At 33.7% G+C, this 16,399-nt stretch overlaps 1 protein-coding gene across 1 annotated transcript in view; it reads right to left on the bottom strand.

The window, feature by feature from the left end:
- Window positions 1-16,399, bottom strand: part of LOC148302254 (uncharacterized) — a 51,492-nt gene continuing 35,093 nt past the window's right edge. The window contains exons 4-14 of the mRNA XM_088271864.1: window positions 15,085-15,202; window positions 14,014-14,281; window positions 12,391-12,502; window positions 12,129-12,232; window positions 10,881-11,071; window positions 9,072-10,075; window positions 6,845-7,063; window positions 5,485-5,606; window positions 4,631-4,751; window positions 3,289-3,898; window positions 1-1,788 (exon numbers count right to left, since the gene is read on the bottom strand). Of these exons, the coding sequence (XP_088127990.1) occupies window positions 1,144-1,788; window positions 3,289-3,898; window positions 4,631-4,751; window positions 5,485-5,606; window positions 6,845-7,063; window positions 9,072-10,075; window positions 10,881-11,071; window positions 12,129-12,232; window positions 12,391-12,502; window positions 14,014-14,281; window positions 15,085-15,202 (3,514 nt within the window). The 3' untranslated portion in view covers window positions 1-1,143. The remainder of the gene's footprint in view (window positions 1,789-3,288; window positions 3,899-4,630; window positions 4,752-5,484; window positions 5,607-6,844; window positions 7,064-9,071; window positions 10,076-10,880; window positions 11,072-12,128; window positions 12,233-12,390; window positions 12,503-14,013; window positions 14,282-15,084; window positions 15,203-16,399) is intronic.

The following is a 16,399-nucleotide window of genomic DNA, read 5'->3' as shown; positions in this document are numbered from 1 at the left end:
TAATTAAAATATAGCTAGTTTTGGAATGTAATACAAGTATGGTTTTAATCTAGCCTGTTTTTTTGTTAATTTTTTTTTTTTTAAGTAACATAATTTTGTTAAAAACAATACAGCAAGAAAATTAAAGTAATGATGGAACATTTATTAGATTTCAAAAGAGGTAGTTTTTTTTAAAGATAGCAATAAAAGTAAAAAAAAAAAATTAAAGAAAAACGAATTGAGAGAAAAAAATGTAATTAATATGAAAGATTTTAAAAACGCAATGAATACAGAAAGAGTTTAAATAGAATTAAAGTAAAAAAAAATAGAGATGAATTATATTAAATTTAAATTCAACAAGAAAAAATAGTATGAATAGAAGCGCTGACTTCCCCACTATATAAAAAAATAACTAAAACTAAATAAATGTAAACATTTCTGAATCAAAAGTTGATATAATCTGAATCTAGAATAATAATTAACGTATAATGTTAAAAAAAAATTTTATTGAATAATGTAAAAACTTTTATTATAATGTTAGGAAATAATAAAATGATATTTTAAAATTTTTAATTTACATAAATTTAAAGGTCACATTGGCTGTTTTAGATTATTATTCCAATTCCATGCAAATATGTAGATTAAACAGAAATGAATTTAGGAAAATATAAAATTTGGATGTAAGACCATTAATTATTAAAAAAAAGACATTTCTTTATTTACCACCCACTTTTGGAAACAAAATAGAAAAAACTTAACTTATAACTATAATATTACATCTTCTTTCAAAATCGCAACCTTCTGAGATGTGTTATACAAAAAAGTTTACTAATCAAATATAAAAATATAATAAATATGTAATTTATTAGATATTAAATTATGTATCAGGAACCTGTGGGTTGATGTTAAGGCGTTTTAATATTTTAAAAACAAAATATCAATATTTTATGAAAAATTGACATATATTTTGCAAAGGCACAAATTTGATGATAACACGATATCAATTTTTATTTAAAAACAATTTTGTATTACAGAGTACAATTAAACTATTGGAAAAACTAGCTGGAAACGTTTACATTTTACATAGCTTGTTGCGTTTGCTAAACACGAATGTTAGCCAGAGATTTTAATATCACAAATATAACGAAGATTTACAGGGTATAATCAAATCGTTATAAAGTCTTGAACTACGCTGTCGGAAGTATTGAACTTATCGTTTTCAATGTTACAATCGGGATCCAAATCGCACTCCGTATTATCATCTAGTATTAAAAAACTGATTTCATTACAGCGGTCATTCTTGTTATCCAGTCTGAGTGTAGCGGAAATTTTCTGAGGATTATTATATGTGATTCCTTCATACATGCTAATGAGATCTTGAATGTTACGCTTGTTCGTAATCGGTTCTATAAGGTCGGGTAAGTCTTCATTCGGTGTCTCTTCTATGACTGGTAACTTTTCAAAGCTGTTGAGATTGATCAGATCCATGGATGGTACATTCTCCGCGTGGAAGTTATGATAGTTGTTATTGCTAACTAACATCAAGTCGTATTCTGCTGAGTGATTAGACCCCGAGCTGGAAGGCCTGCATTCCGTGTTTTTATGAGATGAGTCACATATGATGAGCAGTCTGTCTTTGCACAACTCTTCCTTCATTTTTACGAGACAACAGTCGTTGGCCTTTTCGCATAACGCTTCGTGTATACTGCCGTAAACGGGGGTCAGCTGTACGTTCTCAGTGAGGGCGTGCGTGTCATTATTGACAGATAATTCATCGTCTATATACATGTCTTCTGTACTCCGTGCACTCTGCAATTTTTAATTATTTTTTGATCACTTGTGAATATAAAACTTTAAATCTTCCAATTGAAATCCGCCACCAGAGTCAAAAAGAAGAATGTGATAGTTTGTGATTAGAGTGGTGTGTTAAATGTTCATTATATTTGAGTTCTTGATACAAATATAAAAATCAGAGTTATTCTTGTGTTTTCTGTAATGATTTATTGTACATTTAAGAAAATAAAATTCATCTCTAAATAGGGCAAGCAAAATACTGAAAAATGGCAATACCGCTAAATCGGGTAAAGGTTTCAGAAAGTTAACATTTAGGTATTATAAAAACTAATTAACTAACCATGACGCCGATTCCCGTAGGGGTAAACAAAAAGGATAGAATGACACACCACTCTGTCCTGGCAAACATTTTTGGTCTCATCCACATTCATACATTTCCTCATATATAACTCCTAATTATGCCAACTCCTGACCTGTCCACTTTTAATATTTGTAGTACTTGATCATGTCAGTTAAGTTTTGTACTGACATTTCTCGTTGGAACTGCATTTTATATAATAAAATAACAACTATACAGTTTTTTTCCACAAATTTCATATGACTAGCGACCGCGTTTCGTCGTAACCGACATCATCAGACTGACAAAATTCATATGACTAGCGACCGCGTTTTGTCGTAACCAACATCATCAGACTGACAAAATTCATATGACTAGCGACCGCGTTTCGTCGTAACCGACATCATCAGACTGTAATCATGAAACTCGGTCGCTGGCCAAATAAAATGGATGTGGTAAAAAAAACTGTATAGTAGTTATTTTATTCTATATTATGGTTTTTAAGTAATGATACGGTAGATTTAATTTTATTTTTACAGAAATACAGTGGAACTTCTCACAACGAGCATAATTCGTTCCAGAATATTACTCATCACTGATTTTGTTTTGTTTTGACTGGCGCGAAAGTCCCGGCTCACAAGTAAATGTTGTGAAAAAGGGACTTGTCCTTTCTCTGTAACTTGTTAAGGGAGCAACCTTTTCACATTTTTTTGCTCGTTTTGTAAATTACTCATTATAAGAGGTGCTTGTTATGAGAGATTCCAATGTATATAAAAACTTATATGAAAAAGATAATAATATACTAATGTAATTAAAGTGGTATGACTTCGTCAGGAATGACAATGTGAGGAGAAGAACTCAACAGCCCCTCATACTGGAAGTCCTAAAGAGGAGAAGGTGAACATGGTTGGGACATGTCCTTAGAATGCCGCCTGAGTGCATCAACCCCTCATGTCTCTTCTTCCAACCCCGAGGATTCTGGCGTCCCGGAAGGCCGCTGACGACCATTCACCGATTATACTCAGCTGAACTTCGAGACGCCGGACTGACCTGGGAGGAAGCCAAGGAGATGGCGCGTGACAGAGTGACTTGAGAGACGTCTCGTGTTGGCCATATGCTCCACCTAGGGATCGAACATGGAAAGAAGAAGAAGAGAATGTAATAAAACAAAAACATACCTGCAAAGCAGAGAATGCTTGGCATCGTTTGAGCACTTTATTGATGAGATCATTGGGCTTTGTTTCCGTATGGGACAAGCAGTCTTCTTCGTGATTGGATAAGTCATCTCCATCGTCAAGAACCAGTTCGCAATCATAATAATCTTTATTATCCAAAGGATACTTGGTTGATTCAATAAATTGAAGAAATTTATCATTTTGTAATGTTTGTGAGGATTCCATGTTGGAAGGTGAGGCATTAGCTTCATTTTTATCAGAGGTAATGTCGGGTTTTGGCGAATTCTTATTAATAAAGGTGTTGCTTAGTTCATTCAAAAGGATATTCTTTTCATTTTCAAATGAACGATCACCCTTGTCCTTAAGTTTTATCGGTGTTTCATAAGACAGGTTGTGATTTTTAAGACCAGTGGGCGATTTCTTTGGATAAACTATGGGAGAGCATAAATCTTGCATTTTCATCTGCTTTAAAATCATTTCGCAGAGATCTTCAAAGGTTTCCGTATTCGTAGATTGATCTACAACGATGGTCTTGAGATTATGAGAATTTTCTTTGGACTTATACGGAGTACTGCTTCCTCGAGGGTCTCTATCATCACTGGTCCCCATAAGACTATAACAAATAAAAAGTGTTATATATTATGATTATTTAACCGTTTCTTTCCTGTGATGTGTGACTAGTACACATTGCTTGTAATAACTTTAATATCTCAAAAAATGTAATAAATACTAGGTTGAATGAAAAAAAAGTAACAATTACCACTTACGGGACACATTATAAAGATACTTTGTGAGAATTTGGAAGAAATGCATGTGCAATACAATCAAACATGTGCCAATAAGCGACGTAGGTATATTTAAAAAATATCCAATAAAAAATGGTATGTGACGCTATTCACATCTCACTCTTACATTACTTGGCTATATCGGAATGCAAGATGTGTAATCTCAGTTCAAAGCTGTGTTTTTAGTAATGACCAGAGTCAACTTAGCATGCGTTGCGCGTATATGCAGCATGCGCTGCAGTCAGCAGTAGCTTTTGAGCAGCCAACTGAGGTGGTTTTCTCACTCGTTCGTGAGTAGTAAATGATTTTATCAAATGTTTTCAGCAAAATTTCAATAAACATCACCTTTGACTTCAAATATAATAAATTTAGGCGCTTATTTACGAACATTGTTTTTTTCTGATTATAACATGTGTATTAACTACACAGCGCCGGAACACACAGATTTTAAGTGTAGTAAGGGAAGGATTAATCTGACTTATCCGCCAGTAGATATTAACAAAACTTCCAATTATCTAAGGACTAAAAAAAAATCTGTAAAAATCTAGAAAAATAATTACCATTTCTCTTTTTCCTTCTTCCAAAGAGCATTTTCATAAAATTCTGGATGCTTTAGGTGGAATAATCCTCCCATCTTAGATGCTGTTTTCCTAATAGGTGCATCAATGCCAGAGTGCAAATCTAGGGAGATCATAATGAACAAATTATTTGCAGTGATGGGAATAAAAAAATATTAAAAATACATGAAACAGATGTAATTGAATAAGTGAATTACAAGACAATGAGAAATGTAGTATTTTTAAATTAAAAAAGATAAAGTATCCACTGTTTGGTGTAAAACAGCATTTCTGATAGACGCTCATCCTAAAGATGACTTATTTTAAATGTAATGCGCCGATTCATATACCGTAGAACGGGGCTACTTGAACTTTGATGTGTTACTTGAGTCTAGTGCTAAAAAAATTTTTAGATGTGTATTTGGTCTACAATAATGAACTATCAACATGATTCATTGTTTCCCAGACAGGTGACACTTATTGTCACAATATTTTCATTATTGTAGACCAAATACAGATTAAAATCTCTTTTTTATACTGGGCTCGAGTAACACATCATAGTTCAAGTAGCCTCGTTCTACGGTACCGAAGAGCAAGCATAAATGTCAATCCTTTTTGTGATATTCAAAACAAAACATAATTATTTATATAGATTTTCAAATATTAATATCCACTAGGTGATTAAGGCCGAATACATTTATAAGATTGATTTTCAATATTTTTTAGTCTTCATAAAACAAATTATGGATGTTATGGAAATTACGGAAACTTCACTGTTTAGAGAGGCATAATATCATTAAAAACAGTTAAATTTTTTGTAACAATACATTTTAATTCATAGATAAAAATAATCTTACCATCGCGTTGTGACTTCCTTTGGTCTTTCTTGTGGAGAATATTATGTAATAATTTTGTTTTGTTGCACGGCAGCACCGGATCCAGGCAGTGTGAGGCTGGCTTCACGGCAGGGCAGGCGCCCCTAAAGTTAAAAAGTTACAAAAACAATATTGTATTGGTAAATACTTATTGAATACAATATTAAATCAATTTGACACGAGCATTCGTGGAAGCCTGTGTTTAGCAGACATCAATGTTAAGGCAGCGGTGGGCTGCAGGGGGCTCGGAGGGGCTCGCGCGTGCCCCTTGTTAAATTTGACTTGGGCCGGCGAGCCCCTTGTTAAATTAAGAGAAATCAAGATAGAAAGATTAACAACCCGAGGACGAGAAGAGCTGACCACAACAGTCTACAAAGACGATGAGTTGGTATATAGAGTCCTGAAGAAGAATATCCCTTAAATATATACTTTAAATATATTCTTCTAATGTTATGGCCTTCCGGGAACAGACTTACTAACACCCCCTAGTACTTATTCTTTTTCAAACCCTTATTCGCATCCAATGATACATAGAGCACTGCATCTTATTGATGCAGTGTTATCTTGATCATTACTTACATGAAGGCAGGGTGCACCCTGGACTTTTGGGACCAGTCCAGGGCAATATTAAATAAATATTAGAGTGTAAAATCGCTCATATTTATTTTCACCTCCCCCCTGGGAATCGAACCCGGGACCTCCAGCACGGTAGCTGAACATGCTAATTACTACACCACAGAGGCGGACTACTACTTTAAAGGTTAAAAAAAAACATGAATAATCTAGCTAGAAAATCACAATGGGGATTTCATGTGGTAATTTTACCTGTAGTCATCAGGCAAGGAATGTGACCTGTAATAATGGGAATATGATGTGGTAATTTTACCTGAAGAGTTATCAGGAAAGGAATGTAACATGGGAATGTGACCTGTCATAATGGGAATTTGATGTGGTAATTTTACCTGAAGAGTTATCGGGCAAGGAATGTAACATGGGAATGTGACCTGTCATAATGGGAATTTGATGTGGTAATTTTACCTGAAGAGTTATCAGGAAAGGAATGTAACATGGGAATGTGACCTGTCATAATGGGAATTTGAGGTGGTAATTTTACCTGAAGAGTTATCGGGCAAGGAATGTAACATGGGAATGTGACCTGTCATAATGGGAATTTGATGTGGTAATTTTACCTGAAGAGTTATCAGGAAAGGAATGTAACATGGGAATGTGACCTGTCATAATGGGAATTTGATGTGGTAATTTTACCTGAAGAGTTATCGGGCAAGGAATGTAACATGGGAATGTGACCTGTCATAATGGGAATTTGATGTGGTAATTTTACCTGTAGTTGTCAGGCAAGGAATGTGACCTGGTTTGCTTCTTTTTGGCTTCCTTAATAAGCTTCTCGTGTATCGCCACAAGGGGTTTGATGTCCACCCCGGTGAGATGAGTGTCTTCCCCCTTGGGCTTGACGATGTGTCGGCTGCTCCAGGATTGGCTGCGTGTCCTGAAGGCCTCTCGCAACCCTTTGCTTGATACGGGCCCTCCGGCAATCCAAGTCCTGAGGATGAGTCGCAATCGATCATTCTCATGATGTGTTATTACTGGCTGATAAATTAATATGAAAAATAACAAGACTGTCGGTAACATTCTTATTGAAATCTGTAGAGAAGTAAGGGAGATATGAAGGTTTAAATCAGTTTAAGATATTTTAATACAACGAAAAACGGACACCGCTTTACGTCATCATATTTTATATCATCGGGTGTGTTATGCGGCGTATCCCAAAATGCTTTATAGAGCTACATATAATAGTAGTAGTGTGGATTGTTTGTTTACCACCACAATTACCATTTGTGTTATAATATGAATGGGGGGTGGGAGGGTTTACCATAGACATCAACAAATAGAGCCGTTAATAATTTAGCAATGTCACCAACATAAAAATAAGTCCATCGTTTCTGCGACGTCATTCATTACCAACTTACGAAAACAGCGTTTTTACAAAGGAGAATTAAGCAAAAAAAATATTGGGTGTTATAAACACAAAACGAGTCTTACACAATTCTTTATAGGTTGAGTGTGTCAAATTAGATATTCCTCCCGAGAGATAATACCCTATTGCCAGAAGTATACATATGTGTAGTAAAAATAATATGTATCTTTTGCAAAGTGCTTATTTTCTACAAATATTATATTCCTGGATATTTTTTATTATGACTGCTATAAGTTGATATCTCTCATTCAAGAAGTTATATGGTGGGAAAAGATGTTGTGTCTAGAAAAAAATATTACTCGATCAAAAATATTTCTTGCTTTAGTATATATATTTTAAGCTACATATTGCTCACTCCTTTCAAGAACGTCATAAATAAAAAATCGTAGATTTTCAGTTGTGGATGTTTTCGGAATGCCCAGAAAATGTACTATATCCCAGCAAAAGAGGCATATTTTAAGCATAATATTTACCCGCTACAGGGCAGAAAGTGTTATTTTTGCGTTTCGAAGAAAAGATATTGTTTAATATTTTTTTAAAAATATACTAAATATTTTTCAAATGGAGAAAAAACCTCCAGGTTTTACCTTAAAAGATCTGTTGCACAGTAAAAAGTTCAGTAAGTGGCTTGATATTTATTTTTAATACATTGTATTACATTTTTAAACTTTAAAAACATTCTCCTGAAAAATCAAGTTTTTTGATTTATGACGTTCTTGAAAGGAGTGAGCGATGTGTTGTATAGGTGATTTCTATTATCTTCAAATGTTATCTTTTGACATTACTCCCTTTTCCCATATGGTCTCAAGAATTTAATATTCAAAAGGTGATCAATAAGGTTTACTTACATTTAATAAATAATAAAATGGTAACTTATTTATAATTTTTTAATTGGAATACCATTGGGATATTTGTCAAAATATTACAAAGTATGCGAGTCATGGTGAGAAACAAAATGGAAAAAATTAACTTTAAAAAAGAAGATTAAGATTAGATTTATAAATAGCCATAAAATAATAGTTTTGAAAAATAAATACAAAACACATGAAAATTGACAGATGTCATTGTTGAAAATTCAACCGAAAAGGTATTTTAAAATTGGAGTGAATATAGTAAATGCAAATAAAATAGAAAATTCAAGCAAATAATACAAGTTCTTGCCTGGAACCCAAAAGCAATTCGATGCATCGTCAAAAACTATGAATTAAAAAAGTGTATTTGATTTCATTGATTGATTCTCTACCTATTTTTAATTTAATTTTTACATAGTAAATACCACTATTTCTTAAAATCTAAATGACTTAAGCCTCGCCTCTATTGTATATATTCTCACTAATAAGAAATAAAAATAAAAATGAAATAAATGAATAAAAATAAGAAACAGCTCCTACCCCCTCTTCAACCTTCAATGTCCCAAGGACCCAACAATAAAATTTAGAATTAGCTTCACATACGGTGTTTGAAAACGATGCGGAATGCATCGAAACACGTGTCACAGTAGATTTTAAGAAAAAGTGGTATTTACTTATAAAAGTGTATTCGATTTGTGATCATTAAGAAACCACTCACTCACCTCTGGCCCGAGTTTTTATCATTGAAAAATGCACTAGGCGTATCGCCAAGTGACATGCTCATTATGTTCCTAGCTGATACCCCATTAATGCTAGTCGAATTATCTTCAATCCCTCTCGCATCATTAGAAAGTATACCGTATTTGACCTCATCAACACTGTTGTCTGTCACCTCCGACTTCCGGCTCTCGTACAGAGAGAACCGGTCTTTGGGATCGGAGAGATTGGTGGTCTCGTTGTAACCCAAATCGTCCTCTTCGCCAGAGAGCCAAGCATACTTGCGAATCTTTGTACTCCTCGCGATAGGCGTGGTAGGTAAACTGGTATTGTTTATATCAAAAGCGCATTTTGGTCTTTTCGTATCCTTTCTTCCGACGCTACTTGCTAGGGAAGGTATGTTCTCCAATTTTTCCGTGGGTGGAGTGGTGATATCGAGGGACTTGTAAGACTTGGGTGTAAAGCTGGAATTCAGTCTGGAAATCTTTTCGTGCGAGGTATTTTCCGGTATGCTGTTTTGCGAATCATCTCTGAAGGTCAACTTGGACTGTTGCACAGACGAACTTCTGTTTTGCAATCTAGAAGTAAATTTTCTTATATCCGGCGTGAGAAGGCTGCAGTATTCGGTGGAGTCCGTATTGTGCATTGTCATATTCTGGGTGGAGTCGTCTGCGTAATCCAAATCTAACAAATTTTCTCCCGACTCTCCAATGGACGACAAATTGATACAAACAGACTTGGATTCCATCGTGTGATGTTCTGGATAGAATTGAATTTCATCTTGGCAGTTATTCATGTTGTCATCCACATTGTCAATGTCCGTAACTTGAAATTTAGACATTGTTTTCATCATGGCGGACTTTAATTCGACATCACGCTCGGGAATATATTCTCTTTCGAATTGCGTACAACTATCAACCAAGTGCGATGGCTTTTCGGAACTCTGAGAGTCAGGATTATGTATCGGACTGTTTTGCAAAACGCTGTCATCCATGGCGTTCATAGTATTCTGAAAAAAATAATTTGATAAATCATAGTCGAGAACAAAAGCATATAAAGCACCGATACAAAAAAGATTTATTATTAGATTAAAACCAATATTTCTAGCTTTTCCACTTTTTTTATTTGACCAGCGACCGGGTTTCGTCGTTACCGACATCATCAGACTGGTACGGTAACGACGAAACCCGGTCGCTGGTCAAATAAAAAAAGTGGAAAAGCTAAAAATATTGGTTTTAATCTAATAATAAATTAAAAATGCAATTCCATCACGAAGTGTCAGTGGATAATATAAATCTATTAACAAAAAAGATTTTTAAAAATATTCTGGGTATCTAGATACGGTGATTTTGTAAGTAATTTAAGGATACAGTGCACATAATTAATTAGTAAAAACATTAACAAGCAATCACTTCATACAGAATAAATGACATTGCGAGGATATTTTTGCACTTCAGTAGGTATATTATATTTAGCAAACATTATTTTTATTTTGAAACAAAAAAAGGAAATTTGCAATAAAAACCCGTAGCAACTCTAGGTTTATTATGGTCCAAATAGATCCTGAAAGAGTACGTATGTAATTGTAACTGTCTAATTGATTTGAAAAAGGCCTTGTAGTGACATCTGTAGACTTCTTCACATAGTTTAATGGAGTTTTAATACTATTTCCTGCTATACTGATTTCAAAATTGAAATTTTAATAAAATGTGTATTGTGATAAGACTTCGCAAGCTAGCTTAACCAAGAGATTATGACACTTTCATCGGTTGAGTTTCACAATGTTGGCGGAGCCATTATTGTATGTTAGTTACCTTTGCAATAGCTAGTTTCAAGCACAATTCAGAAATGGAAATCCTTTCATCGGGATTGATGGGGAGACCACCCTTTAGTATATGATACACAACATCGGGGTACCTATCCCGTGATAAGCTTATTCCGGTCTGCCAAAGTAAATACAGATCACTGAGCTGCCTGTACGTTAAACTTTTCCATGGCACGGCCCCTGAAATGACAGAATTTTAAACCATAAGCGGATTTTTGTTTCTTCTAACTTAAATTTATTTTATTTTATTTTAATCTGTGTTGGGAATAGGAGGAATAATCTAGTGTGGGCGAATCAGGAACTTCTCGGCATTTACTCATTGCTGGAAGAAAACCACATAAGATTCCTCAGGAGAACCCAGACTATTGACTGTTGTCAGCAGACCTTCCGTTTCACTAGAAAAGGGTTCGGCATTTTGTGCCTTAGCTTGGTTTTTAGTGTGGGTATGTCCAATTTTTGAAGAATAAAGATTTAAATTGGAAAAAGAATGTGTAAAAGAAGGTGTACAGTTGACAAAAATTGATGAGGCAGTTGGACATAAAGGTCTTTCAGATTTAGTGGTGTCTTATTTAAAAATATGACAAGATGAATAAGACAAATAAATGAGGTATGTGACATATCGCACACTCCTTTCAAGAACGTCATAAATCAAAAAACGTTTTTCAGGAGAACGTTTTTAAAGTTTAAAAATATAAGACAATGTATTAAAAATAAATATCAAGCCACTTATTGAACTTTTTACTGTGCAACAGATCTTTTTAGGTAAAACTTGAAGGTTTTTTCTCCATTTGAAAAATATTTATAATATTTAAAAAAAAATAATAAACAATCCCTTTTTTTCAAAATTCAAAAACAACACTTTCTGCCCTGTAGCGGGTAAATATTAAGTTAAAAATATGCCACTTTTGCTGGGATATAATACATTTTCCGGGCATTCCGAAAACATGCACAACTGAAAATTGTCGATTTTTGATTTATGACGTTCTTGAAAGGAGTGAGTGATATTTTGATTGATATAAGATATTGAATCCATTGCGACCATTGTATTGTTGTTAGGGATCAATCTTATTAATTTATTATTAACTATATACACATTCATTTTATATTTATATTTTTAAGACAAATAAACTAAATATCCTATAAATCCTTGTACATAATAGGCAAGGATAAGTTTCTAAGGTAATAAAAAAATATTAAAAAAAAAACATTTAAAAATAAATTAATAATTTCTTCTCACCATTGCAACATTCCCAAAGTACTAGGCACAAGGAGTAAACATCAGAGCTTCTCCTTGGGAAGATCAGGCCATCAACATCGTCGAATAATTCTGGGGCTTGCCAACTGAAAGAAATAAAACAATTCTCAGTAAAATTCGTTGCATTATTACTTTTTTGAAAGTTATCAGTGGAAGTTTTACTTCGTTCATTTCTCTGTGAAAGCGATTTGCAAATTATAATTTGAAAATATCGAAATTTATAAGAGAATTGTTCCATAATTACTTGTAATTTGACAGGTGCTCACGCTCGGATACATCTTGGGAAATACATTCCTGTCTGTATCCTACATTCAGTAATGGTTCCTCATCAGGTTTGATACTGGATCTTGCATGACCTCAAATATAAATAAGATAATATTAAAAAATATCACAACACAGTTGACAGTTGTTTTGTTCAGTTCAAATAACTTTTTATGTACCGTAGAACGGGGCTACTTGAACTTTGATGTGTTACTTGAGTCCAGTACAAAAAAAAATTAAATCTGTATTTGGTCTACAATAATGAACGTATTGTGACAATAAGTGTCACCTGTCAGGGAAACAATGAATCATGTCGATACGTTCATTTTTGTAGAACAAATATAGATGTAATTTTTTTTGTACCGGGCTCAAGTAACACATCAAAGTTCAATTAGCCCCGTTCTACGGTATTTTGAATATTGAAAGCATTATCGTTGTGGATCATAGTGATACATTATTTTGAGAAATAAAAAGACTTTGTTTTTTGATCCACTCACATTTTTATCAACAACCAACTAGTTTCGGCAACAACCTGAATTAAACCCTGAAGAGGGCAACAGGTTGTTGCCATAACTAGTTGGTTGTTAATAAAAACTTTTTATGTGATTATCAGTGGCATGCACGGAGAATTAATTAGGGTAGGCAGTAGAGGTAGGTAGTTAGGTTAGCTAGGTACTATTAACTAGGGTGTCCGCCTCTTTAGTGTAATGGTCAGCATGCTCTGCTAGCGTTCTGGAGGTCCCGGGTTGGATTCCCAGGGGAGGGGGGGTCAAATAAATATAAGTGATTTTTTCACTCTCATATTTATTATATACAATAGCATTATTTTTTAGGATGAATATACTTACATCAGTCACTGGCATATCGTTCACTCCTTTCAAGAACGTCATAAATCAAAAAACTTGATTTTTCAGGAGAACGTTTTTAAAGTTTAAAAATATATTACAATGTATTAAAAATAAATATTTAGCCACTTATTGAACTTTTTACTGTGCAACAGATCTTTTTAGGTAAAACCTGAAGGCTTTTTCTCCATTTGAAAAATATTTGGTATATTTAAAAAAATAATTAAACAATACCTTTTCTTCAAAAAGCAAAAACAACACTTTCTGCCCTGTGGCGTAAATATTAAGTTAAAAATATGCCTCTTTTGCTGGGATATATTACATTTTCTGGGCATTCCGAAAACATGTACAACTGAAAATTGATGATTTTTGATTTATGACGTTCTTGAAAGGAGTGAGCGATATGTTTGATTGAATTGCACATTTTTTCCTTAATTTTCACAAAATATCTCTATAATGTGTCAGATATGTAGTAATAATTAAAAAAAAATTACAATGCGCAAATGTATTATGAAGGAATCTTAAAATCTGAACCTAGTATTTATAACATGAGATATTTAGTTATTACAAGCAATATATACTAGTAACACATTATAGGAAAGGAAGAGTTCACTGGGAATTTTAATTTATATATCACAGTAAGTGAAGAGCCACCATAGAAAATACAACCGTTCAAAAATATAAGCGAAAAGTGCTGTCAGCATGATCTACTCGTATAACACAGAAAGACAATGAATTATTATTATTTTAAAATAACAAACTTTTGAGGTTCTCATATTCCGGTTCAGGGGATGAATACATGAGCCTGTACGAGTCGGGTTTCTTGTCTTTCATCGGACCGCTTTGGTCAGAATTGAAAATGCGGCTGCACAGTTCCAGGCCACACAGTTTAGCTACGTCTCTTGCTGTGATCATTATGGAGTGGCTGGAAACTGCGCTGTGGACATAGCCATTGTTGTGAAGGTGATAAATGGCGGTAGCGATGTCACTCAAGTAATGCACGGCACGTTGCAAGGATAATATTGGTCCCTTAAAAGAAAAAATCAAAAAAGAATTTAGATAATCAATATTGAACTAAACAATTTAATTTTACATTTTAGAGTATTTTTGTTTAAAATCACCAAATATCTTACATAATTTGATTATGTTATCAACTTGCAAACAACTTCAAGACTAATTGACACTAAAATCTGTTTTTTTTCTTTAAGATAAAAGTTGAGAAATTTGCCAGCAGAGATTAAAATGGAAAAACAAGTTGGTACATTTTTTATTCGGTTGCTGTTGAAGATGAAGTAATCATGGATAATCAATAAGTAGAAACATTTTTAATACTGAAATTTTAGACGAATAATTTCATTTTGTATCTATAAATGGTAAATTATTAACAGGTAAAATGCAAGAAAAATTTAACACATTTCGAACGGTTGTTGTTTACTCCTGTGGACAACTGGCGACGGAATTCGATAATTGTGCTTATATATGTAGTTTAGACCTTAACAAAGAGTTAGAGATAGTAATATTTATATAAAAAATATTAAATAATTCCTTCTTTTCTTGCTTTCAAATGAGGTCGGCGCAGAAGGTGAAAATACCCTTTCCGTCCTTAAGCATCAATCCACCCAACGCAACGGGTAGAAATACCTTTCCCGTCTTAAATGTTGTTACAATTATTTATTTTCTATTGATCTAGGTATTTGTGACGTATTTTTCACATTAACCTTCTCTATCCTCAGTATCCTACTTGTAGACAAGCCTCTAAAAGTAAAGGCATCGCGGGTTTTTCCTAATAAACAGAAAAATTGCAGTAATAAAGTAACGAGTGATAAATTTACCTGGTTATGGATGCAATCATTCAAAGTTGAACTGCATTCTTCAAATATACACAGCACTTTGTGATCCATGTCATATGAAATTCCCATCAGCAACAAAATGTTTGGATGGCGAACAGTACTGTAAAATGTACAAGCATGATTAAAGCAAGAACTGTGTTATTGAAAAAAAATCTATTTATATTGTTAAAGAATATGGGTATTTTAAAGTTTTTACAAGCAATATATACTACTAACACATCACAGGAAAGAAAGGGTTCACTGGGAATTTTATTTATCTATCACGGTAAGTGAAGAGCCACCATAGAAAATACAACCGTTCAAAAATACAACATAGCAACAACATAGCAAACATAGTAACAACAACATAGCCGCAATCGCGTGCATATCTACATAGTCTGGAAAGAGGATTCTAGATTTGTCTCTCCTTAGAACCATTAACTCACTTAGAGCTACCTAGTAATACTTATAACCCTTATCCACACCTAATGGTGCATAGGGCACTGCATCAAATTGAAGCAGTGTTATCTTGATCATTACTTACACGAAGGCAAGGTGATCACTCTTGCGCTTCAGGAACCAGTCCAGGGTGATATTAAATAAATATTACAGTGTTAAATCACTTATATTTATTTTTACCCCCCCCCTGGGAATCGAACCCGGGACCCCCAGCACGGTAGCTAAACACGCTGACCATTACACCTAGTAACAAACCGCGGACAAACCTAGTAATACTTATTTATAATAAACTCAAGTCAAAGTACTGGCAGTTATTACCAGAGGCGTGCATTCTATATAGGCAAAAAAGCAGTGCCTACCCTAGATTTAAAAAAAATATATATAATGGCGTTGCATATAAAATATATTGCTTTTGCCAATGTCAAGTTAATTAAATAATATTACTTAATTATAAAATATGATAGACTTATTATTAAACCATAAATTAATTCCGTTCAATTTAAAAAAAAATTACTAAAAGTTTGTAGATAATTGGAAAACTCGCGTTCCATATAGAAACACGACCAGTGCTTACTGTGCCTTATCCTAACCCAACCCTACTGCCAACCCTAATTAAAAACTGGTCATCATTACTGACCATCTTCCACCACCAAACTACGTAACAAAATTATTTTTATCTTTTGTATTGTATTATTGACAATATTTCAGTATTTGAGCTATTGTAGTTAGGGCTTTTAACATATCGATAATGTTTTAATATCTCACATTCCTCCTGAGAGATAAGACCATAATGTTAGCCAATGCTTTTGAAAGTATAGATTTATTTAATATATTGTTAACCTCCTTGAAATCTGTACTT

Source organism: Brachycentrus maculatus, unplaced genomic scaffold (assembly GCF_059751285.1).
Source record: "Brachycentrus maculatus isolate JH-2025_06_01 unplaced genomic scaffold, ASM5975128v1 h1tg000469l, whole genome shotgun sequence".
NCBI lineage: Eukaryota > Metazoa > Arthropoda > Insecta > Trichoptera > Brachycentridae > Brachycentrus > Brachycentrus maculatus.
Note: the sequence above shows the minus strand (reverse complement) of the source record. Positions and strands in the feature narration are given on the sequence as shown.